Raw genomic sequence first — 23,021 nt, 5'->3', positions numbered from 1 at the left:
AGATAGACAGATAGATAGATAGATAGATAGATAGATAGATAGATAGATAGATAGATAGATAGATAGATAGATAGATAGATAGATAGATAGATAGATAGATAGATAGATAGATAGATAGATAGATAGATAGAAGTAAAGCAACAACTATGGACATGAAAAGTGTGACTTGCTGACATGTTGTTTATCTCTCTTAACAACTTCCTCTTGTTGTAAGCGACACCCACGAATGACAGATCGGGAGAGAAAGCAAGATGTGCCATCACATCTACTGTGTCTGCTCTGAATAGATCTCTGCTGTTTTTTAACATCACGCTGCTGAATGCTCCTTTGACAAACCCCCCCCCCCCAAAAAACCACACACACACACACACACACACACACACACACACACACACACACACACACACACGAACGCTTCTTGTGGCATATGTGGGTGTTTTTCCTTTATTACTCAAGTCCTGGAGGGTTTCGGTCACATTTCCCATGAATGCAGTATGGCAGTTATAATATGCCTTTTTGATAGCAGTGAGGGAATACACTCAAAATTGTGCCTCAGGCAGAAGAAATATTTCTCAGGGATGACGTGCGATTCATTTTTATACCATCATTTGCAATCGTAGTAGGATAACAATGGCAAATCTGAATATTACATTTTGCCCATGCATAACTCACCGACACTTTTGGTGTGAAAGGGCCTTTAAATTTGCCAATTTTTTTAATTCATTTATTATTCATTAAGCTATTCAAAAACAAACAAGCAAGCCCAGGTGAGAAAAAAGTAACACAAAAGTAACATAACACGTTACTTTCCATAAAAAGTGACTACGTTTTTAAAAGAGTAACGCAATTCTTTGTATAATGCATTACTTTTAAAAGTAACTTTCCCCAACACTGACCTTTCAATAGTAACAGTTTAAGAAAAATTATTTATCAAATAACAGAAGATGCAAGAGCCTGTAAATGTATATACAATGAGGGTCGTTACTTTAGCAGATGCCTTTTTGTCCAGTGATCTACCCTGCGCTGACACGAGTAACTGTCTGTCTGTAGTAGCCGGGGGGGAAATCTCTTGTTTGACGGCGCAGGAGCGATAGGGCAAGTGTGAGACAATGCTAACTCTCCTCTTCAGGGATCACTGCAGCTAACAGCACACACATCACTGGTTATGACTGTCAATCAACTGTCCAGCTGATGATTTGCACTAGCATTTGTTTCTGCAATGACTGAACCACACATCTCAGAGCTGGTGCTTTGCAAACTGGTGTCTCCTTTTAACCAGCTTTAAAAATGCAAATACTAACACTAGCACTTTTTATTCAGCAAGGACACATTCAATTGATCAAAAGTGACAGTAAAGACATTTATAATGTAACAAAAGATTTCTGTTTTCTGATTTATTTCAAGCTTTCTATTCATCAAAGAATCCTGGAAAAAATTTTTTATTAAGATTTCCACAAAAATGTTAGCAGTTTTCAACATTGATAATAAAGAAATGTTTTCTGAGCAGCAAATCATCATATTAGAATGATTTCTGAAGGATCATGTGACACTGAAGACGGGAGTAATGATGCTGAAAATTCAGCTTTGCATCATATTATAGGAATGAATTACATTTTAAAATATATTCAAACAGATATTTTAAATTTCAATAATATTTCCCTGTATTTTTGATCAAATAATTGCAGCCTTGGTGAGCAGAAGATACTTCTTTCAAAAAAATGTAAATTAAAATTAAACATCTAACCGACCCCAAACAGTTAAACTATTGTACACATAATTAAACAAAGGCAAAAATGTAAAAGAGAAAGGAAAAGTGACACTGGGACTAATTGTCACATGGCAAAATTATATAAGGTCTATATCTCAGTAAGGGGAGAGAGGAGAAAAAGAGCACTCATAATATATAATTCAGCATTTGTTTTATTAATAAATGCAATCATTAAGTCCATAAATGAATCATATTCAATATTTCTATCCACATGCTTTTTATAATTCATTTTCTACTTCCAGTTTCTTCGCTTGTGCACCCAAATATTGTTGCAATGCCTAGAAATATCCATTTCAACGAGCATCATTTCAAGAATTTCGTGCAGGCTTAGTGATTTTTTGCTTCCAAAAGCTCAGTAATATGAAAGTAATGAGATGTGCTGCTTCAAACTGCATGTGTTGAGGAAGCAAATGTGTGCTTGCAGAGATAGAGAACAAGTGGAAAATAAACCCAAAAGCATTTCACCGCAATTTAAAAAGAGGGAGAGAGAGAGGGAGATTTTATGGATATAAAAATGTGAGGGGGCACTCATTTCAACTCACGTAAAAAGATTCAAGGTACCTTAAATATTGGATTTAAAGCATCGAGTTCCCTAACAATCCCATCCTGGAAGCTTTGAGGTTAGTTTATTACAATGAAATATATTACGGAGCAGTATTTCTCAGCAGATCTCCAGGTATAAGTCATTCAAAGGCCATAAAAAATCTTTTCAGCAAATATGAATTCACAGCAGAACCTAAACACAGTATAAAAACACAACGCTAAAGGGTTGTTGGCAGGGCTTTATGATTACAGTGTTTTTAGTGCATTGCTATGCAGTTGATTGGTGGTTATGGTGTTGCTAGATGGTTGCTAGAATGATCAGACTATAATATTCTAGTCTCTAGAAATGACTCGGTTCTCTCCGTCAATAGACGCCAGGTTAGAATTAACCATGGAGTTTACAGCAGGGCTCAGACTACAAGAGTTTCAGGCCGACATCCAACCTCGCCCACATCCAAGTGTGACGTCAGAAGCCATGTACTAATCTTAGTATTGTTAATCTCAACATTTACTAATACATTATTAAAATCAAATGTTGCATTTGTTAGCATTAGTTAATGCACTGTGAACTAACACGAACAATCAATGAGTAGCTGGATTTGTATTAACTAACATCATCAAAGATTTACTGTAACAAATGTATTGCTCATTGTTAGTTCATGTAAGTTACTACATTAACTAATGTTGACAAATGAGACCTTATTGTAAAGCGTTACCATAAAAGCCCAGCTCTGAAGGCATCAGTCATATGACCTTTTTGGTTCTAATTGGAGCCTAAAGAGTGATTTTATGTCATTTAGACAGGGCGATTTATTTGTGTCATTCTTCCAGGCTTTAATGGCATCTCATGAGATTCAGAACAGACTTTTCCAAGGGTCTGAGAGAGGCTGTTACCTGCTACTGTGACCTGTCTGGCTCGATCTTGGTCTCTCCGTTCTGCTTGTCATTGATGGATTTCTGCGAGAGGCGCGAGGACATGGTGGCGGCTTGCACCACGGCCTTGAAGCTGCGCTTGCGCTTCTGCACGTTCTGCTCCGGGTGGAAGATGATGACGTAGACTTTCGGTATGTAGAGCATCCCCAGAGACACGGAGGCACTCAGACTCATGGACACGGTCAGCGTCGTCGTCTGGATGAACATCTGGATCAAACACGGGAAATGAAACGCCAAGAGTTATAGATCACAGGATAGAGTTATACATCACTTTTTGATAGACCCATATTATAAAAGAAAGACAAGATCTCACTTTAAATGAATAGTTCACTGAAAAAATGAAAATTCTCTCATCATTTACTCATATGACTTTCTTTCTTCAGATAAACACAAACGATTCATTCACACAGACATTAATTCATCCACTGGGGTCGTATGGATTACTGTCACGATCGGTGCGTTCAAGCGTCAACCCAGTGGCAGCCATTATATGGACTCACAGAGATGGATTATTTTCATAAAACAAATATTGTTTCTGAAGAAAAATATACATATTGGGGATGGCATGGGGGTGAGTAAATGATGAGAGAACTTTTGGGTGAACTCTCCCTTTAGACATAAGACTAAATGGAGAAGAAATGGAGAGTTTTGTCGTCTTTTTCTTCTTGATGTTTTTCTGACAAACAGATTCTAGTAATCTCAGAGCTACAGAAGAGATCTCAACAATGCTAAGACTAAGCTAATTTGCAAAACTCAAAAGTCATTTCAATATAGTCACGCTTGGTTGCACAAATCGCACAACGCAGGAGAATTACTAGAATAAGCCTTTAATCGCTATTCAAGGAACGCAGGAGAACACAGGACAGTTATAAACAACAACCAAGTAAAACTAAGACGACACGGAACAATGAACAGAGGAAAGGGTATAAATACAAAGAGAATACTAAATGAGCAACAGGTGAACGTAATCCAATAAGAAACCATAAAAAACGAACTAGCAAACAGAACTCAAACAGAACTCAAACAAAACCAAAACAGACCGAGACCATTACAAATATGAACTCAAACATTTCTCATCAGCTTCTTCCAAGACCAAAGTATATACTTTTTCAATTAAATTATATATATATATATATATACAGTACAGGCCAAAAGTTTGGAAACATTACTATTTTTAATGTTTTTGAAAGAAGTTTCTTCTGCTCATCAAGCCTCCATTTATTTGATCAAAAATACAGATTTTTTTTTTAATATTGTGATATATTATTACAATTTAAAATAATTGGTTTTCAATTTATTATACTTTAAATTATCATTTATTTCTGTGATGCAAAGCTGAATTTTCAGCATCATTACTCCAGTCTATCACATGATCCTTTAGAAATCATTCTAATATGATGATTCATTATCAAAGTTGGAAACAGTTCTGCTGCTTAATATTTTTTCATAACCTGTGATACTTTTTTAGGATACTTTGATGAATAAAAAGTTTAAAAAAAGAAAGGGAAAAAAAGAAAAAAAAGAAGCAAATATTTTAAAAATAGAAATCTTTTGTAACAACAATATACACGACTGGTCAGTAATTTGGGGTCAGTAATTTTTTTTCTTTCTTTTTTTGAAATAAATCAATACTTTTATTCAGCAAGGATGTGTTAAATTGATCAAAAAGTGATAGTAAAGAAGATTTATATTATTAGAATTATTATTTTTTTGAATAAATGCAGTTCTTTTTAACCTTTTATTCATCAAATATATTAGGCAGCAGAACTGTTATTAACACTCATAATAAATCAGAATATTAGAATGATTTCTAAAGGATCATGTGATAGACTGGATGTCCCATGTGACACTGAAGACTGGAGTAATGATCCTGAAAATTCAGCTTTGCAACACAGAAATAAATGATAATTTAAAGTAGGCCTATACTAAATTGAAAAACAATTATTTTAAATTGTAATAATATATCACAATATTACATTTTTTTTCTGTATTTTTGATCAAATAAATGCAGGCTTGATGAGCAGAAGTAACTTCTTTCAAAAACATTAAAAATAGTAATGTGTCCAAACTTTTGGCCTGTACTGTATATATATATATATATATATTTTTTTTTTTTTTTTTTTTTTTTACACATTTTAAAGACAAAGAAATAATTATTAATTCAAATGAACATAATTATAAAAATAAAATTAGAAACAAATTACTTAATTATTATAATTATTAATTAAAACATTTATTATACACTACCATTCAAAAGTCTGTTTTCTTAATGTTTTTGAAAGAAGTCTCTTCTGCTCACCAAGGCTACACTTATTTGATAAAAAAATACAGTAAAAACATTAATACCGTAAAATATTATTACATCTGTTTTCTATTTTAATATATGTAATTTATTCCTTAAACAAAGTTGAATTTGGTGCTCAAGAAACATTTCTTATTATCAATGTTAAAAACAGTTGTTTTCTTTCCAGCATTCTTTGATGAATAGAAAGTTCAAAATGAACAGAATTTTTCTGAAATATAAAACATTATACTGTCACTTTTGATAAATTTCACCATCCTTGCTGAATAAAAGTATTAATATTTAAAAAAAATCTTGTAGACCCCAAACGTATGACTGTTTAACTTATGAACTGCATCGCTCTATATACTCTATCATTTGTTTTTCTAAAATGAACAGAAGAAACATCAAATGTGATGCTTAAATAAAACATCTAACGCCTCCTGAGCTATGAAAACGCTACCTTTGAGTAATAAAATCCTCCTTTGGACAGGCCATGGCAATGCATCAATATAAACATTCACAATGTTCATCACATGTGGCTGCCAAAGGCAAATAAAAGAGCACCTGCCCACCCAAGAGTGCTCACCAGGAAATGACACGTATAGTATTAGCGCGGCGCATTAAACGACATGTCAGTGGGAAGCTACCTGGGTCGTTTAATCTGTGCAGCAATAACTAATGCTCTAATTCCTAATTCCCGCTGACGAGGCTTCTGGCTTTATTAGGATGGGTAGACATTGTCTTTCAGGCTCCCAAAGACTCTCGTTATCAACCTCCTCCCACAGTCAAACCCCCGGAACCTCATTGGTGGGCGGAAGAGTCTTTGTCTCTGTGTCATGGTGTGTCTTTGGCAGATAAAGGGGAGAAATGAAATGTTGTTTTTTCTCATCTCATCCCTTTCCATGTCTGCCATATCAAAGGCCTCTTCAAAAGAGAAACTGTGAGCAATTCAACTTGGACTTGTTATCGTGAGCCTGGCAGGTTGTTGCTTACTTCAATGGCTTCATATTGAAATGACTTCATTTCACATAATTTTCTACTTAAGGACTTAAATGGTAACTAAGCTCTGCTCTTTTGCTGCTGGATTGGAGCAGAACTGTGCTGTAAATACTGGAAGTTGTTTCAAAGAGAGATGGTGTTGCATTTCTATATATTGTGTTTTGAAGATGGAAAAGACGACATCCGAATATTTCATGTGTAGCATTTGCTCTCCGTCCCATTGCATATGTATAAGGAAAGCCTTACGGTTTACGATAGAACAGTCATAAAAAAGCAACTAGCAACACCACCAGGTAATGATGAAAAACACTTCTATATAAAACAGCATTTGCAAAATAATTTGTTTTCATGATATGGCAAATTCGTGAATAAAACGGTATATTCAACAAGAAAAAAAGATTGGGAAAGTGGAGGATTACTCCTCTAACACCACTGGAATCCACTTCTGAGGAGGCTTTTTTTCATCAGGACATGGAGAATGAGGTCAAATTCAACCTCAAACCATCCCAAAGGTCTCATTTTCACTTCTGCAAGTTCAAACTTGCATATCGTGTTCGGTTACACGTCAATGACATTTGAATATGCATATGCATATGCTAATGAGATTTGAGATTTGAGCATTGTGCTGAAGCACCATTTAAACAACAAACAGTTTCAGTTTTTGTTCCTCAAAAAAAGATTTCGTATGATTTCAGAAGATGTGGAATATAAAGTACAACCACTTTTATAGTGCATTTTGTCACTTTATACACTACCATTCAAAAGATTGGGATCGGTACGATTTTTTTAAAGCTTCTAATGCTTTAATGCTTATGCAAAAATACAGTAAAATCAGTAATACTGTGAAACATTATTACAATTTAAAATGTTTTCTATTTGAATATACTATAAAATACAATTCCAGTGATGCAAAGCTGAATTTTCAGCATCATTGATCCAGTCTTCAGTGTCACATGATCCTTCAGAAATCATTCTAATATGCTGATTTGCTGCTCAAGGAACATTTCTTATTATTAATGCTGAAATGTTGATTAATATTTTTGTGGAAACAGTGATATATTTGATGAATAAAAAGAACAGCATTTATTTGAAATATAATTCTTTTTAACATTAAAAATGTTTTTACTGTTACTTTTAATCAATTTAATGCATCCTTGCTAAATAAAAGTATTGATTTCTTTCACAAAAAAAAAAAAAAAAACTGACCCCAAACTTTTGAACAGTAGTGTACTTGGGATGAACAGTCATCATACAAAATCATACAGGATTGGTGCGACATGATGTTGAGTAAATTATTTGCATTTTTGGGTGAACCATTTGTTTAACAACATTAATAATCACATTATAACGCACGTCTCACCTTCTCAGTGGACTGTGCTGTGCCAAAGAAAATAGGCACAAACGCCAGCCAGACGATGCAGGTGGTATACATGGTGAAGCCGATGGGTTTGGCTTCGTTGAAAGTCTCAGGCACGCCTCTGCTCTTGACCGCATAGACAGTGCATGTGACCATCAGCACGATGCTGTAGCTCAGGCAGCAGATGAGCGACAAATCAGACATGTCACACTTCAGGACGCCACGTGCCAACTCTGGATTGGGCGGCCGCTGCTCCTCGTAGTCCACGGTGGTGTGTGGCGGCATCACCCCAAACCAGACGAAAACACCCACAACCTGCAAGAGACGGGAGGAAGTAAAAGCTTATCATTAACGGCGAGACAGAGTCAATCAGAAGGTCAGACTCATTTGTCAAGCGCTGCAGTTAGATTGATGCATGTAGAATATAGTGTAAAAAGGGAATGCGTTTTAGCCAGTCTTCAGCAGACACGACTTCGCACAAGATTACTGGTTAAAATAGGCCACCTATCAGCCTGATTGCTCTTAATGATGGGTTTTAAAGTGCTTTTTTACAGACACAAAAGAAACTATAAGATCCTCTCCTCGCTTAATAATAACGTGCCTAGATTTCTGAAACGAAAAAAAGGGGCTATGTCTAGTTCAGCTGAAATGTAGCATTTAAAATTTTATGTTTTTAATTCTGAATTAAAAAGGGGAACAATTCAAGTTTTGTGTATTTTGACCATAATGTACACAGAAAACAAGGCAGAAACAACTACACATTGCACTACAGTTCAAACGTTTGGGGTCAGACATTAATCATTTTATTTAGCAAAGATGCATTAAAGTGATCAAAAGTGACAGTAAAGATATTTATATTACAAAATATATATATATTTATACTATTTACGTATATATTTACTGTATATTTATGCATTCTAATAAATGCAGGTTTTTTTTATTTTTTTATTTTCTATTCATCAAAGAATCCTGAAAACTTGTCATGGTTTTATTAAGAATATTAAGCAGCACAACTGTTTTCAGCATTGATAATAATAAGAAATATTTCTTGAGCCTCAAATCAGCATATTAGAATGATTTCTGAAGGATCATGTGACACTGAAGACTGGAGTAATGATGCTGAAAATTCTACTATAAATAACATTTTAAAAAATATTAAAAAAGAAAACAGTCACTTTAAATTGTAATAATATTTCACTGCTCATTTTACTGTAGTTTTGATCAAACACGTGAGCACAAGAGACTTCTGAAAAATAATTAACTTTATTTCCATGTCCTATTGGGTGCAATGTAGTATAAATATAAATATAAATATATATTAGTAAACATGTTACTGGGTCAACAACATCCCTATTATTTCAGGTTAGGACTGTCCATAGAAAAGAAAAATCACAATAAAACTTTTCTTGACTCAAGTGAGATTAAATAGACAGCAAATGGAGACTTAAATACTCATGTGTCTTTAAGTCTCTAAAACTCCACCAATTTGCCGTCTGGCAAGTCTGCAATCAAAAGTGAGATCTCACTAAGAACTTGAATATTTCTCATCATATTCAGACAGACAACTTCAATGAACTTGAGACATGGAACTACGGTCTTGATTGTCTTGAATGTCTTCTGTCCTTACTTTAGATAGAACATTCTGTTTTAGCATTCTTCAGACATAGTAGGAATGTTCCTTTTGAATGTTCTCTGAACATTCTGAAACATTCTAAAGTAGTAACATTTCTAAACTAAAAATTTCTGCAACAAAATAAAATAAAAAGTACCATGAACAATGTTTGAGAACATTATTAAAGACCAGGGCCCGGTTCCCCAAAACGTTCTTATCACTAAGTAGTTCTTAACCTATTCCTTAACCTCTCTCTTAACATGGCACGATTCCCGACACGTTCGTACGCTAAGTATATCCTCTGTAAGTCACACTTTCGTAAGGTTGGTCTGGACCACTCTTAGCTTTACCTTATCACTGTTGCAGGTCTATATGAATATAATTCTGAAGTTTTAATACACCCAGACAGTTCATTTAGGCTAATTCAAGTGTTTTCATGCAAAGAATAAAATTGTCAATCACACTGATTGTTGTTAGAATTTTAATTATATTATTATTATATATTATATTATTAATTTAATAAAAGAGCGCTTTTAAAGGCCAGTGAAAGCATAGGCTACTGTCAGTTCAGTTCTATTCGGACGCTAATATTGTTTTTCTCATGGGCTCGTCCGGTATTTTAAACATTTACAGGGGTAAGTCGGTGATTTTAGTGCCGTCCGAATAATATCAGTGTTTTTTCTCACCCAACCCGCGTAAAAATCCCTGGCCAAATTAGTACCTACTGTTTTTTGACAAACAAGTCGTGTGGTCATTTAATTGCCGTCTGAATCCACATCTCTGAGTTTACAAGAAGAGATTCAAAATCCACTGTTTAAATCCTTTTTGATCACGAGCACCGTACATAAGATGTAAACTTTTATAACTGAAATGCTGGAAAGTATTTACAAGAACAATATTTCATCGCAGCTCCACCTCAGCGAACAAAAATGGGAAAGAGAAGAAAGCACGTACAATTTTTGAAATGGTTAATATGGCAGCAATATATGATACAATTTTAAAATATGTAGGCTAGGCTATTATAGTTTGGATTATTTTTTATAATATCCAATAGTCCTAATAAATGTAATTTCAACTATTTCTGAAGTGCTTCTTTTATAAAGAACACCACTTTCTTGCATATAACAGTGAAACAGCGCCTGGACAAGAGAATAATTGATTCTCGAGTCATCGATATCAACAGATTCAGCGCCATCGCCATGGACAGCGCCGGGGTAACGTCGCACGTAAGAAGGGATATCTTAAGCAGCTTTCTAAGGTATAGTTCGGGGAACACGCCTAGTAATGGTATACCTTTAGTTAAGTTATACCTTACGAGTCTTCGTAGCGCGCTAAGAGATAACGTTATCGGGAAATCGGGCCCTGATCATTTTCTATAAACGTTACTGGAAGAACGTTGGTTCATAACTTTGAGAGCCTTTCCACAACATCAGCTAAAGTGTGGAGAAGGTTCCCTTTCAGCTGGGAAGTTACTATTTTACATTTTGAACCGCAAATATAAACAAGGACTTTTCTAAGGATGGCTAAAGGGGGACGTATGATTACCATAAATCATAATGTAGCAAAGTCATTCACCATGTAAGTGCGGAGGGTCACCGGATGAGAGCAGCTGTTAGAGGCGTGATTTAGAGAGCGTCCTCTGCACCTGTTCTCAACTAGAACATTCCGACTAGGAAGAGACTGATCCTGAGTGAGGGTGCTCATCAGGTAAGGCTCAAACTTTCCCAGAAACTTCTGCGACTGGGAGGAGAACAGAACAGCAGCCGGGCAGCCGGCGTGTTGTCGCGGAGACAGATGTTGCTGTCAGAATCGCTCGGCGGAGTTCCGTTCTCAACTGAGCATCGGTGTCACATCTGCCAACATGTGCTGGAGGAGGTGCTGAGAAACGTCCTGCTGTCAATCATCCTCCCGCTAACGTCCTGTTAATCTCGTCTCCCCCACGCAGTTGCCAGTGAGTCATGCGCATAATTCTGGGGCTAAGCTTGAACTACAAAAGCGTTTAAAATATTCTTTTGTAAAAGTTCCAATCAGCAGTTTTTAATCGGAGGAGAGGTGTTTATCAGCAGACACAATGTGTATCGACAGCGGAGGAGCTTTCTTGTCACCTGTAAATCACTCAAGCATTTTTTCCGCCTTTACTGATGTTGAATCTGTTGCTTTCGCACATTTGCGTGGCTGGCACGTTTGCTAGCACAAGCAGAATGAAGCCAGAGCACTCAACATGATGAGGTCTGCAGGCAGCTTATCAGCTTCGGCAGAGTGTCCAAACACAGGAGAATCTGCTTGGCTGGGAGACTGCTATTGACTAAACCTCAAACAGGGACATACTGAGAGTGGGACAACAGTATAGGGGCTTTAGTTACCATAACCAGTGGCTCTGTGTCGCTCACGAACCCATGTTTGGCTAGGGTGAGACAGAGAGGTTCATGTACGTTTCAGTAAGATAAGGACTTCCTAAGGTGCCTCTCGACAGAATTCTGGATCAAGTGAAGAAGAATTTTCTTTACAAATTAAATTAATAATTCCTTAATTCAATAATTTGACCTCACCGAAGCTACAGATTTTAATAAATGCATGAAGTTAAAAGTTAAAGGTGATGTGTGTTATTTTGTTTTAAATACTTCTTCTGTGCAAACTTAATATGCAAGGTCTATTAAAAGGTTCACAGGACAGAAAATATGTACACCAACATTCAAAAGTTTGGGGTCATTATGATTTTTTTTTTGTGTGTGTGAAGAAATTAATACTTTCTGCAAGGATGCATTACATTAATCAAAAGTTACAGAGAAGACATTTATAATGTTACACCTTTTTTTCAAAGAATCAAGAAAAAAAAGGGAAAAAATCCAGAGCAACCGATTAGAATGATTTCTGAAGGATCATGTGACACTGAGGACTGGAGTAATGATGCTGAAAATTCAGCTTTGCATCACAATAATAAATCACATTTTAAAATATATTCAAATAAAAAACAGTTATTTTAAATTGTAATAATATTTCAGGATAAAACTGTTTTACTGTATTTTTGATTAAATAAAAACTTTTTTTTAAATCTTACTGACCCCAAACTTTTGAACAGTAGTGTAAATACTGTAGCGATTTTAAAACAGCCCAACACAGTAACCAATTCCATGAGATTTGGGACTTAAAGAACATGGGTTGCACCCTGCAGGAAGCAAAACAATAAAACAATTATCCCTAAATTGCTTCAAGCTCTGATTTACCACGTTTACCTGTACTGAGATCAGAATGAAGGTTATCATAACTTGTGAAGTGGGGCTGATGAACTTTGGAGGCGTGACGGACTTCTTGCCCTGCTCGAAGATCCGATAGATCCGGTTGGTCTTTGTGAGCATGGCAGAGTATGTAATGCTCATGCCCAGACCCAGCAGAAGCCTGCGGAAAGCACACACCACCGTTCCCGGCTCAGCGATCATGAGGAAGGTGATGAAGTAGATGAGGAAGATCCCGGTCAGGAGCACGTAGCTGAGCTCGCGGCCCGCGGCCCTCACGATGGGGGTGTCGTTGAAGCGGATGAAGGTGACGATGACGGACAGGGTGGCCAGGATGCCAAGAATGGCCAGGAACAGAGGGATAACGGCCCAGGGGGAATGCCACTCCAGCTTGATGATGGGAGTTGGCCGGCAGGCCGTGCGGTTGAGGGTCGGCCGCATGTCGAAAGGGCACATCTCGCAGTTGAACTCGTCAGCTTGGAAGTGATACCCGTCACAGAGCTCACAGTGCCAACAGCACGGGACACCCTTCACCATCTTCTTCCTCTCACCTGGCTGGCACGGAAAACTGCAAACAGAGTCCGGAATTTGACGGTTTCCACCAGTCCACTGCATCTCTTCTACCTGATGAAATACAGAGAACATTTAATGAGAATTAAACTAGAAAGAAAATGTTAAAGGGTTAGTTCACCCAAAAATTTTTATTCTGTCATCATTTACTCATCCTCGTGTCGTTCCAAACCTTTAAGACTTTCATTCATCTTCAGATCTAAATCTGAGAGCTTTCTGTCCCTCCATTGACGGCTATGCAACTACCACTTTGACGCTTAAAAAAGTTTATATATATATATATATATATATATATATATATATACTGTATATATATATATATATAACCTTTATTTAAACAGGAAAAGTCCCATTGAGACACAGTCTCTTTTACAAGGGAGTTAATAAAGAGATCGTAAAACTAACCCATATAAATTGAGCGGTTTAGTCCAGATTTACTAAAGGGACACGTTCACTTTATATTATGAACAGTATTATTTAAGCTTTTATTCACATATAAACATTCAGCAACTCACACATCACAGTTGTGGTAAACGGAAGCTCAAGCATGTTCGCTCGATGTGTAACAATCAATGAGATTCATTCTAGTGTTACGCAGCACGTTTGAGCTTCTGCAAGAACCAATGAGATTCATTCTAGTGTTACGCAGCACGTTTGAGCTTCTGCAAGAACCAATGAGATTCATTCTCGTGTTACGCAGCACGTTTGAGCTTCTGCAAGAACCAATGAGGTTCATTCTAGTGTTACGCAGCACGTTTGAGCTTCTGCAAGAACCAATGAGGTTCATTCTAGTGTTACGCAGCACGTTTGAGCTTCTGCAAGAACCAATGAGATTCATTCTAGTGTTACGCAGCACGTTTGAGCTTCTGCAAGAACCAATGAGATTCATTCTAGTGTTACGCAGCACGTTTGAGCTTCTGCAAGAACCAATGAGGTTCATTCTAGTGTTACGCAGCACGTTTGAGCTTCTGCAAGAACCAATGAGGTTCATTCTAGTGTTACGCAGCACGTTTGAGCTTCTGCAAGAACCAATGAGATTCATTCTAGTGTTACGCAGCACGTTTGAGCTTCTGCAAGAACCAATGAGGTTCATTCTAGTGTTACGCAGCACGTTTGAGCTTCTGCAAGAACCAATGAGGTTCATTCTAGTGTTACGCAGCACGTTTGAGCTTCTGCAAGAACCAATGAGATTCATTCTAGTGTTACGCAGCACGTTTGAGCTTCTGCAAGAACCAATGAGATTCATTCTAGTGTTACGCAGCACGTTTGAGCTTCTGCAAGAACCAATGAGATTCATTCTAGTGTTACGCAGCATGTTTGAGCTTCTGCAAGAACCAATGAGGTTCATTCTAGTGTTACGCAGCATGTTTGAGCTTCTGCAAGAACCAATGAGATTCATTCTAGTGTTACGCAGCACGTTTGAGCTTCTGCAAGAACCAATGAGATTCATTCTAGTGTTACGCAGCATGTTTGAGCTTCTGCAAGAACCAATGAGGTTCATTCTTGTGCGTCAAAGCATGTACGGTTGAGCTTCTGTTTATGTTCACTGATCAATGTTTATATGTGAATAAAAGGCTAAATTCAATCTGTTCATCATATAAAGCGATCAAGTCTCTTCAGAACATTTAGACTAAACCGCTTAATTCACGTGGATTAGTTTTATGATATTTTTCATTAAAAATATATATAGATTTTTTTGTTACAAAGATGAATGAAAGTCTTACAGGTTTGGAACATCGTGAGGATGAGTAAATTATGACAGAAATTTCATTTTTGGGTGAACTAACTATTTGTCAATATTATTAATCTGTATGCTAATGAGCAATTGGAGTCAATTTACGTTGAGTCGGAGGTTATTGGTCCACTGGCCGATGACTCTGTATCCTGGACTAGAAGTGTTGGTCATCTGGTACTGAAAGATGTCATAGCGTCCAGGAGCATCACCGTTTTCATTAAACAGAACGGCAGTGCCGGCGCTGCCTGATAATCAAAAAATAAACATTCATATAATGTTATCATACAACAAGAAATATCATAAACGTCATTATTTTCCAAAAACAAATTCAACTTATTTGATTTGATTGTTTTGCTTTCATTTTGTCTTTCGCATCTTTATTAAATATAGCAAGTTGGGGAATGACAATGTCAATTTTATTATGCAAGCTGATAATCTTGATCTGTTTCCTGAAAGAGAAATATTGCCAATTTTAAACACATATTGTTACTTCTGTCAGCCTTGAAGAAGATGATCTCAAAGCTATAAACATTGACTAAAAGCCCAAAAAACGATTCTGATTTCATTGGGTCTTTAAAGAAATACATTACAGAGGTGATAGTAAATTATAGCTGAGAGGATGAGCGTGATCACAGCTAGATATTTAATAAAGAGACGTTCTAGCTATAGCTCCTCTTCCTGTCACTCCTTATCCACTGAGACTCTAAACATCTTCACTTCGCTCTACAACCATCTGTCATATACTGTAGATGCTCCATTCATGCATCCTTTATCCTCCTGCATATTACATGCAGCAATATCTGTTTTTAGTCCACGATTATATTTGAATGGTAAACTCTGAATGCACTATGGACAAACATTCAACTCTGTGAGTGCTTTGAGTCCGTCTTTGTCAACCTGAATATGTGTATTTAGTTCAGTCATTAGATCCCTCTATGCAAGAACACATGATTAAACCACTGGATGGATGAGGATTTGTCTTTTGCTTGTTTGTCCTATCCTGTATAGGCGGAAGACAGCTTCATTTGAAATTCTGGCGTAGAAAAAAGGAGTGATTTTCTCCTTCACAATAATGCATATTGCTTGTTCAGCCAATTCCCTCCAGGCGAGCTCCCAACCAAATGTTTGCAAGTCACTCTTGAGAAAGTGATTTAATGGGAATTCTTTCATGGACAGCTTCACAACACCAGAACAAAGTTAGATTTACTTGGCAGAACTTTGCCATTTTTAAAGAGACTGTTCTTCTGTTTTCAAACTATAATGAGCTACGCCTCGTAGTACAGTACACTGGTACTGTGAAGCACTAAGCACATTCTGTATTTCATCGCAACAAGAACAGTCATTCGCAACACATTTAACTTCAATATCGTGACATATTGCCAAATTAAACTGAATATTCTGCATAATAATAATGTAGGGCGTGGCTTGATTTCACCTTTTAGGATTTGATTGGATTGTGAAAAGTAAATTACTGGTAAATATTATTTGCCTTATTAACTGCACTGCCTTGGTTACAGAAATAGAAAATAAATGTCATTTTAGAAGTGGAAAAATCAATTAAGAAAAAATATTTCTTTTTGAATAACATGCACCCATGAATTATAGACAATATGCTTTTTTATTATTATTAAATAATTAAAAGAGTTGATATTTGTATGATTTGTATTTTTTTTTAAAGAAATGAATACTTTTATTCAGCATTAAATTAGACAATAAATGTATCAAAAGTGACAGTAAATGCATAATGTTGCAAAATATTTCTATTTCAAATAAATGTCGTTCTTTTGGGCTCTGGGAAAAAATTATGAATAATGTACCACGGGTACCACTAATACATATATTAGGCAGCAACTTTTTTTTTTTTGCATTGATGATAAAAAATGTTTTCATAAGAAGTAATTCGGCATATTAGAATGATTTCTGAAGACACTGAAGACTGCAGTAATGATGCTGAAAATTCAGCTTAGCCATCACTGGAATGAATTACATTTCAAAATATATTAAAATAGAAGTCTTTTTAGAATTAAATTATTATAGAAATATTATAGAATTGTAATAATATTTCCCAATATTACTGTTTTTACTGTATTTTTGATCAAATATCTGAATGTTTGTGACCACAACTTTTCTGTAATTTTGGGGAAATTGCAGTTTAAACTTCTTATACAGCACAATACATTTTTTAGCTTAAAAGTGCTCTTACCCTACACTGTGATTATATAGAAAAGAGCTAACATTCTTCAAAATTTCAACTTTTACATTAACATTTATTCATTTAGGAGACATTTTTAAACAAAATGACTTACAAAAGAGGCACACAACAAAGAAATGTTCTCCACAATTACTAAAGTTACTGTATGCAGGTTTGAAACAGCATAGCAATGAGAACATGATAACAGAATTTTAATTTGTGGGTAAAGTTTTCAAATATCCCAGGGCAGGCCCATGTCAACATGCATGACACTTGTGCTCAATCCAGATGAGCCTGCGAGGCAAAACTAAAGCTCTCTATGGGGTTTAGTTTGGACCTTTGAACATCTTTTGGCATTGATAATGGCATTTCTGATGCCAGTCAGGTCTCGTCTTCAGTGATTCTGATCAAGTGTGTCAACTCACCATTGAAGTTGACGGCGCGGATGTAGCTAAGCAGCAAACGTCCCTCCACTGGGTCCATTTTATCACAAACACCTGTGGCTCCCAGACACAGATCCTGGTGCATGTTGTGCAAAGCATGAGCCATGGCATACACCGCATCAATTACAAACTGAACCTTGCCCTCTTGCTCGTAATGAGAATCACGTTTGATCCGTTCTTCTCCTGAAAGGCAAAGAGAGAGAGAAAAGTTGAAATAAACACAGTGAGACAGCAAAGTGTTGAATGAAAAGAGTAGGTGAACGATAAGCAAGACAGAAGACCTTTTAATAAGTAAGACCTAGACATTTTAAGGTGACCTGTCATTGCTCCAAACATCAGTTAACGGCTATCAGGAGCTCTCACCTGTGCATTTCTTCTTTTCTGGGTCGATCTTGATACCTGGACGTGTCAGTTTGCACCTAAAGTCGTCCTCCCAGAATTCAGCGAACCAGATATTCCTGCGATTGTTCTCCAGGGATCGAGTGATGAAGTACTGGTCAAACCCTGATCGAAAAGCAGAAAAATTACCAATTTTATGTTTATAGTAGAATCAAGTAGAGTAGAATTAAGTGCAATTGTAAGATACACTACCGGTCAAAACTTTGGGGATGATTTTTTTATGTCTCTCTTATTAACAGAATTTATTTGAAATGGAAAACTTTGGTAACATTCTGTACTGTAACCTTTGATCAAGTTAATGTATCCTTACTGAATAAAAGTATTCATTTCTTTAAAAAAAAAATCAGTAGTGAAAATCTGTACTTTTGAGTATCGGTACATGGCAGAAATAGAAGTTGCAACCAACTTTACTACCATATTGTGACAATTCTCAGTGAAATAGCTATTGAACTAGAAAGAAATGTAGGACGGGATTAATTTGATACTTTATCAGTATCTAATTCGATTGTGAAAAGTGAGCAATGCATATTGCATTGAATACATCGCAGACATCAAGTGAGCATAACACAGGAAGAGCAATTTTCTTATAAAAATAAAAATAATAGAAGCACAAATTATCGTTTTAAGTAACATCCATTTATTTTATGGCGACTTAAAATATGCATATAATATTTCAAACCATCAATAGATGCTCTCTTGGGCAGAATGGTGACGGCACCCTCAGCCACTTCCTCCTGGTCCAGGATCGGAGAGCTCTTGGCACCCCAGCTGTCTGATCCCACAAATTTAAAATGACCAGTCAAATTGGACTTCCTCGCAGCCTCCAGGACCTGCCTGGACAAGCAACCGCACAATTACACTGTTTATACTGAAAATTAGTTACAAATTATAGTGAAAATGTGGAGAACATCAACTTGAAACACCGTTAACAACCCCATTGCACTTCTATTATGTACATGAGTGCTCTTTTGTGTTTTGTCTTTTCAATATGTGTTGTCAAATTAGACTTTTTAAATCCGTCTATGTCTAACATTACTCAGAATTACCTTTGTTTGAACATGCACTAATGAATTTGTTGCCATTGGCTTGGCTTGCTTAGTTGGGGACATTCAATTTAACATTTAATTCAATATTCAACAATAATATTGATCTGCCTGCATTGACACTATTATACAAGAACTGAACTGAGCAGGACGATGACTTCACGGTTTACTCCAGAGCGGCTATATATATATATATATAAATGAACTAAATTAATAACTTTTTTTTAAACAAAAATGAAACATCACTGAACTTACTTAAGCTTTTCATCTGGGTAACAAACTTTTTTGCATTATTTTCCTGTTGAAACAATCTGGATTGTAAAAAGCGCTATATAAATAAATGTGACTTGATTTGACTTGAATATTCTGAATTATGTGTTTATATAACACAAAAATAAAATGTAACAAATTAAAAAAAATATATGAAAATTAATTAATTAATTGCATAATTAATCAATAATATTTTTTATTAATATTTTGTAATTTATTTAGATGTATTTATTTATGTTTATGTATGTGGTTTTTTTTTTCAATTCAAATCAAGTTTATTTGTATAGCACATTTAACAATACATATGGCTTCAAAGCAGCTTCACAGAAGATTTTTGTATTAATAATACATGATATGTGGTTAGTTAACATCAACTATTCAGTTAAGCAGTTCATATTTTGCAGTTTATGTTGATCCAAAGTTGCCATCATTTGGAGCCTTTGCAAGTGTTGGTGAAATATGAAATCTTTACAACTGGAGCTGACACAAATTTTTTTTTGAAAGTGACACTTACATAACCGGAACATAACCAAATTCAGATTCATTAAAATCTGAATATTTTTTTATCAATGAGATTGACAGCATCCCTTAAACATCTCAATGGCCAATTCTTAAATTATTACATTTGCACACAAATGTAATTTGTCCGTAAATGTGGAATAAACTTATAGGGAGAAAAAATACTGTGGACGTTCTCCTGTTTTGTCTTAAAGTACACCTACATGCATAAGCAAATATTAATATAACGTATAAATATGTAAAAGTCTCTCTAAATCAAAAGACCTTCATGAAATTCAAATATCTCAAATTGTTAGTTAGAGTGGAACCAAGTTATTATGAATTAAGCTATTCAGTTATGCATTTGAAGACGTGGTTGACAATTCACGCAGTGCGAGCGACAGCTCGTGTTCACAGGAGTGCTTTAATGAGGGGGAACTTCATCTGCATAGATGTTCTCTACCTCATAACCCTGTCAAAAAGCATCAGCAACAAGCCATATAGATTAGAGACTGAGAAACCCAAACACAGGTTGGCAAACCGTCACTTGTGAGAGCTGACGATAATAGCAAAGTATTGTCTTCACTGGGTGAGTTTGTTTGGTACTTCTGAATTTGCAAGTTCAAATATATGGAAAAAGTAAAATGATATTATGCCAGGAGTCTTGAATACTGTATCCACTCTTATCATATATGAAAAGGTCATCTAAGCTCTGAGATAAAATGATACAGACAGCTTATTTTGGATTTGACACTGTAGCACCTTCTAAGATGACATTTCCCCCTGCAGCTTTAGCACTTCATGGGTGAAGGGTGACACTCCTGAGATGCCCAAAGAGCTAAATCACAGCGGATACACGTCACACTTCAGATTTCCAATCATCATTTAAAATGAAGAAATATTCTGTCTTCCCTTGTTATTTGAGAACCAGTGTAAAAACAGAATATATGTACTAGTCCGTCCCGTGACAAATGAACGAAAGACTCGGAAGGTAAAGTAATTATTTATGTTCCCTGTTAATAATTTTTGACTGCATTATAATGATTTCTTAATTCAGAATATGATCAAGATTGCATAGGTGGATGTGTTCGGGGAATTTGCCTGTTAAAAGTATAACATTTAAAGCCCCTTAAATGAACGAAATGACTCAAAAAAAGATTTGTTCATTTTGATGAACGAGATCGAACAAGAGAGTCAGTAAATTTATCTGAACTTACTAATATGTACATTAACACAGTAGAGGTGTTGAAAAAAATAAAAGTTTTTCAATAATGTTGTCATGTTTTGAGTTCTGAGTTTCTGAGTTAATCTTTTCTAATCTGTTAATTACTTCAGTTCTCCTTCGTTCTCTCTCTGTTTGTTTCTATGGTTACTGACTGTGTTCAGGTGTGTCTTATTAATCAGTCTCATTAATTCCTCTTGTTTGCCTGTGTATTTAAGCCTGAGTTTAATCCTGTCTAGTTGTCTGTTGACGTCACTGTAAGCGTGGTTGTCCTGGTCCGTGTTACATAATTCGAAGTGTCCTGAGTATTTCTGTTAGTTTGATTTTTGCTTGAAATAAAGACTGCTGCTCATAGATCCTGTTTCATCTCTGCTGCAACCAGGACCCGTGACAGATGTTCTGAAGCATTAATCAAAGAACCTTTTTTGTGTAGAAGTCCGAAAGGAATAGTCCAAGCAAAAGTGAGAATTCTGTCATTTACTTCCAGACCTTTATGACTGACTTTCTGCTGAGGAACATAAAAGAAAATACTTTGAAGAATGTTGGTAACCAAACTGTTTTGGTTCCTATTGACTTTCACTGTATTTATTTGACCACACAATAAAAGTCAATGGAAATGGTTTGGTTACCAACATTCTTCAAAATATATTTTACGTTCCACCGAAAAAAAGAAAGTCATGCAGGTTTAAGTTGATAATATGGTTCTTTGTAAATTAACAAGTTCTTGATGTTTCATTATTGGTATTGGTGTCTGGGTTCTATAAAGAACCAATAAATAGATTATTTCTCAAATGAACTAAGGAATAACAACAAAAATAAGAAGTTAAAAGAATAGGAATAGAATAAACATTCTTTGAAGAAATTAAAAAGGTTCTATAATGACATCATTCTATAGAACCTTTACTGGTTTTAATTAGATTCTTTATTTTTAAGAACTTCAATATATTTGTATAGACCTTACACACCAGATAAACAAGCTCACAGCCATCTTTAGAATTGTTTTGTTTGAACTTCTGTTTTTGCAGTAGCTCTGTATATTTCTATGGCATCGCCGTCGAAGATTAATTACATGATTAAGTGGATTTACTTATTGTAGAGTTAACGAAAGTTATCCTGATCATTGTAATGTTTTTCATAAATCTGTAAGATTTTAACTTAATGCTATGGAAATACAAACCGGAAGACAGAACACAACGAGTGCAGCGCTGAAAAGAGGCAGAGCTACATAATGTCGTTATGAATGCAATTTTGGTTTCACATTAGCATGCATTTTACATGCATTTCAGAAATGGGTCAGAACGCAATTCATAACACAGTGCAAGTACATGTTGCATTCGCAGTGTTAAAGCGGGCAATACAAAGCTGTCTTCTACAGTATTTTTTCAGGTGAACTGTTGCCATTACAGTCTCAACAATATAAAGATAATCACGCTGAGCAGGTATGTTTAGTTAAACTGTTGACATGTAGCAAGCTATATGAATAAAAACACATTTAATGGCACAGACATTTGAAGGGAACTCTATCACCCCCTACTGAGATTTGTTACTGTACAGTAACATGTATCAGGACCATGCACTTGCAATGCGTTGGCTAATCATGCATGTTTCTGGCCTATTGTTCCCTTTTCTGGTTCGTTGGTCAGCAGCCAACTCCATTTACATGCATACAGGAGCATGTGTGATGCATTGCATATCAAAAGCAAAGTATCTCATATTGTCTTATCAGTACATCAAAGGGCGTTTTCTCTAAATGCACGCACGTTGCATTTAGTATTTGGTTTATTTTACAAATCTCCCCTAAATGTCACAAATACTAAAAGTTAGTTCAATCATATAAAATAATCCACATGTGCCCTTGTTACCAGTCAACCATTAACAAATCTGTGACAACATTAGTCTGCTCCACAGCGACAGATGGAAC

General features: G+C 35.8%; 1 protein-coding gene across 1 annotated transcript in view; it reads right to left on the bottom strand.

The window, feature by feature from the left end:
* grm6a (glutamate receptor, metabotropic 6a) overlaps positions 1-23,021 on the bottom strand; it is a 64,098-nt gene that overhangs the window by 4,347 nt on the left and 36,730 nt on the right. Inside the window, exons 5-11 of the mRNA XM_082189142.1 lie at positions 18,747-18,901; positions 18,032-18,172; positions 17,651-17,851; positions 15,140-15,279; positions 12,730-13,353; positions 7,888-8,199; positions 3,206-3,451 (exon numbers count right to left, since the gene is read on the bottom strand). Of these exons, the coding sequence (XP_082045268.1) occupies positions 3,209-3,451; positions 7,888-8,199; positions 12,730-13,353; positions 15,140-15,279; positions 17,651-17,851; positions 18,032-18,172; positions 18,747-18,901 (1,816 nt within the window). The 3' untranslated portion in view covers positions 3,206-3,208. The remainder of the gene's footprint in view (positions 1-3,205; positions 3,452-7,887; positions 8,200-12,729; positions 13,354-15,139; positions 15,280-17,650; positions 17,852-18,031; positions 18,173-18,746; positions 18,902-23,021) is intronic.

The sequence above is a fragment of the Leuciscus leuciscus genome, assembly GCF_965113295.1.
Source record: "Leuciscus leuciscus genome assembly, chromosome: 13".
In the NCBI taxonomy this organism is placed as follows: Eukaryota; Metazoa; Chordata; class Actinopteri; order Cypriniformes; family Leuciscidae; genus Leuciscus; species Leuciscus leuciscus.
This window is presented reverse-complemented; position numbering and strand designations above follow the sequence as displayed.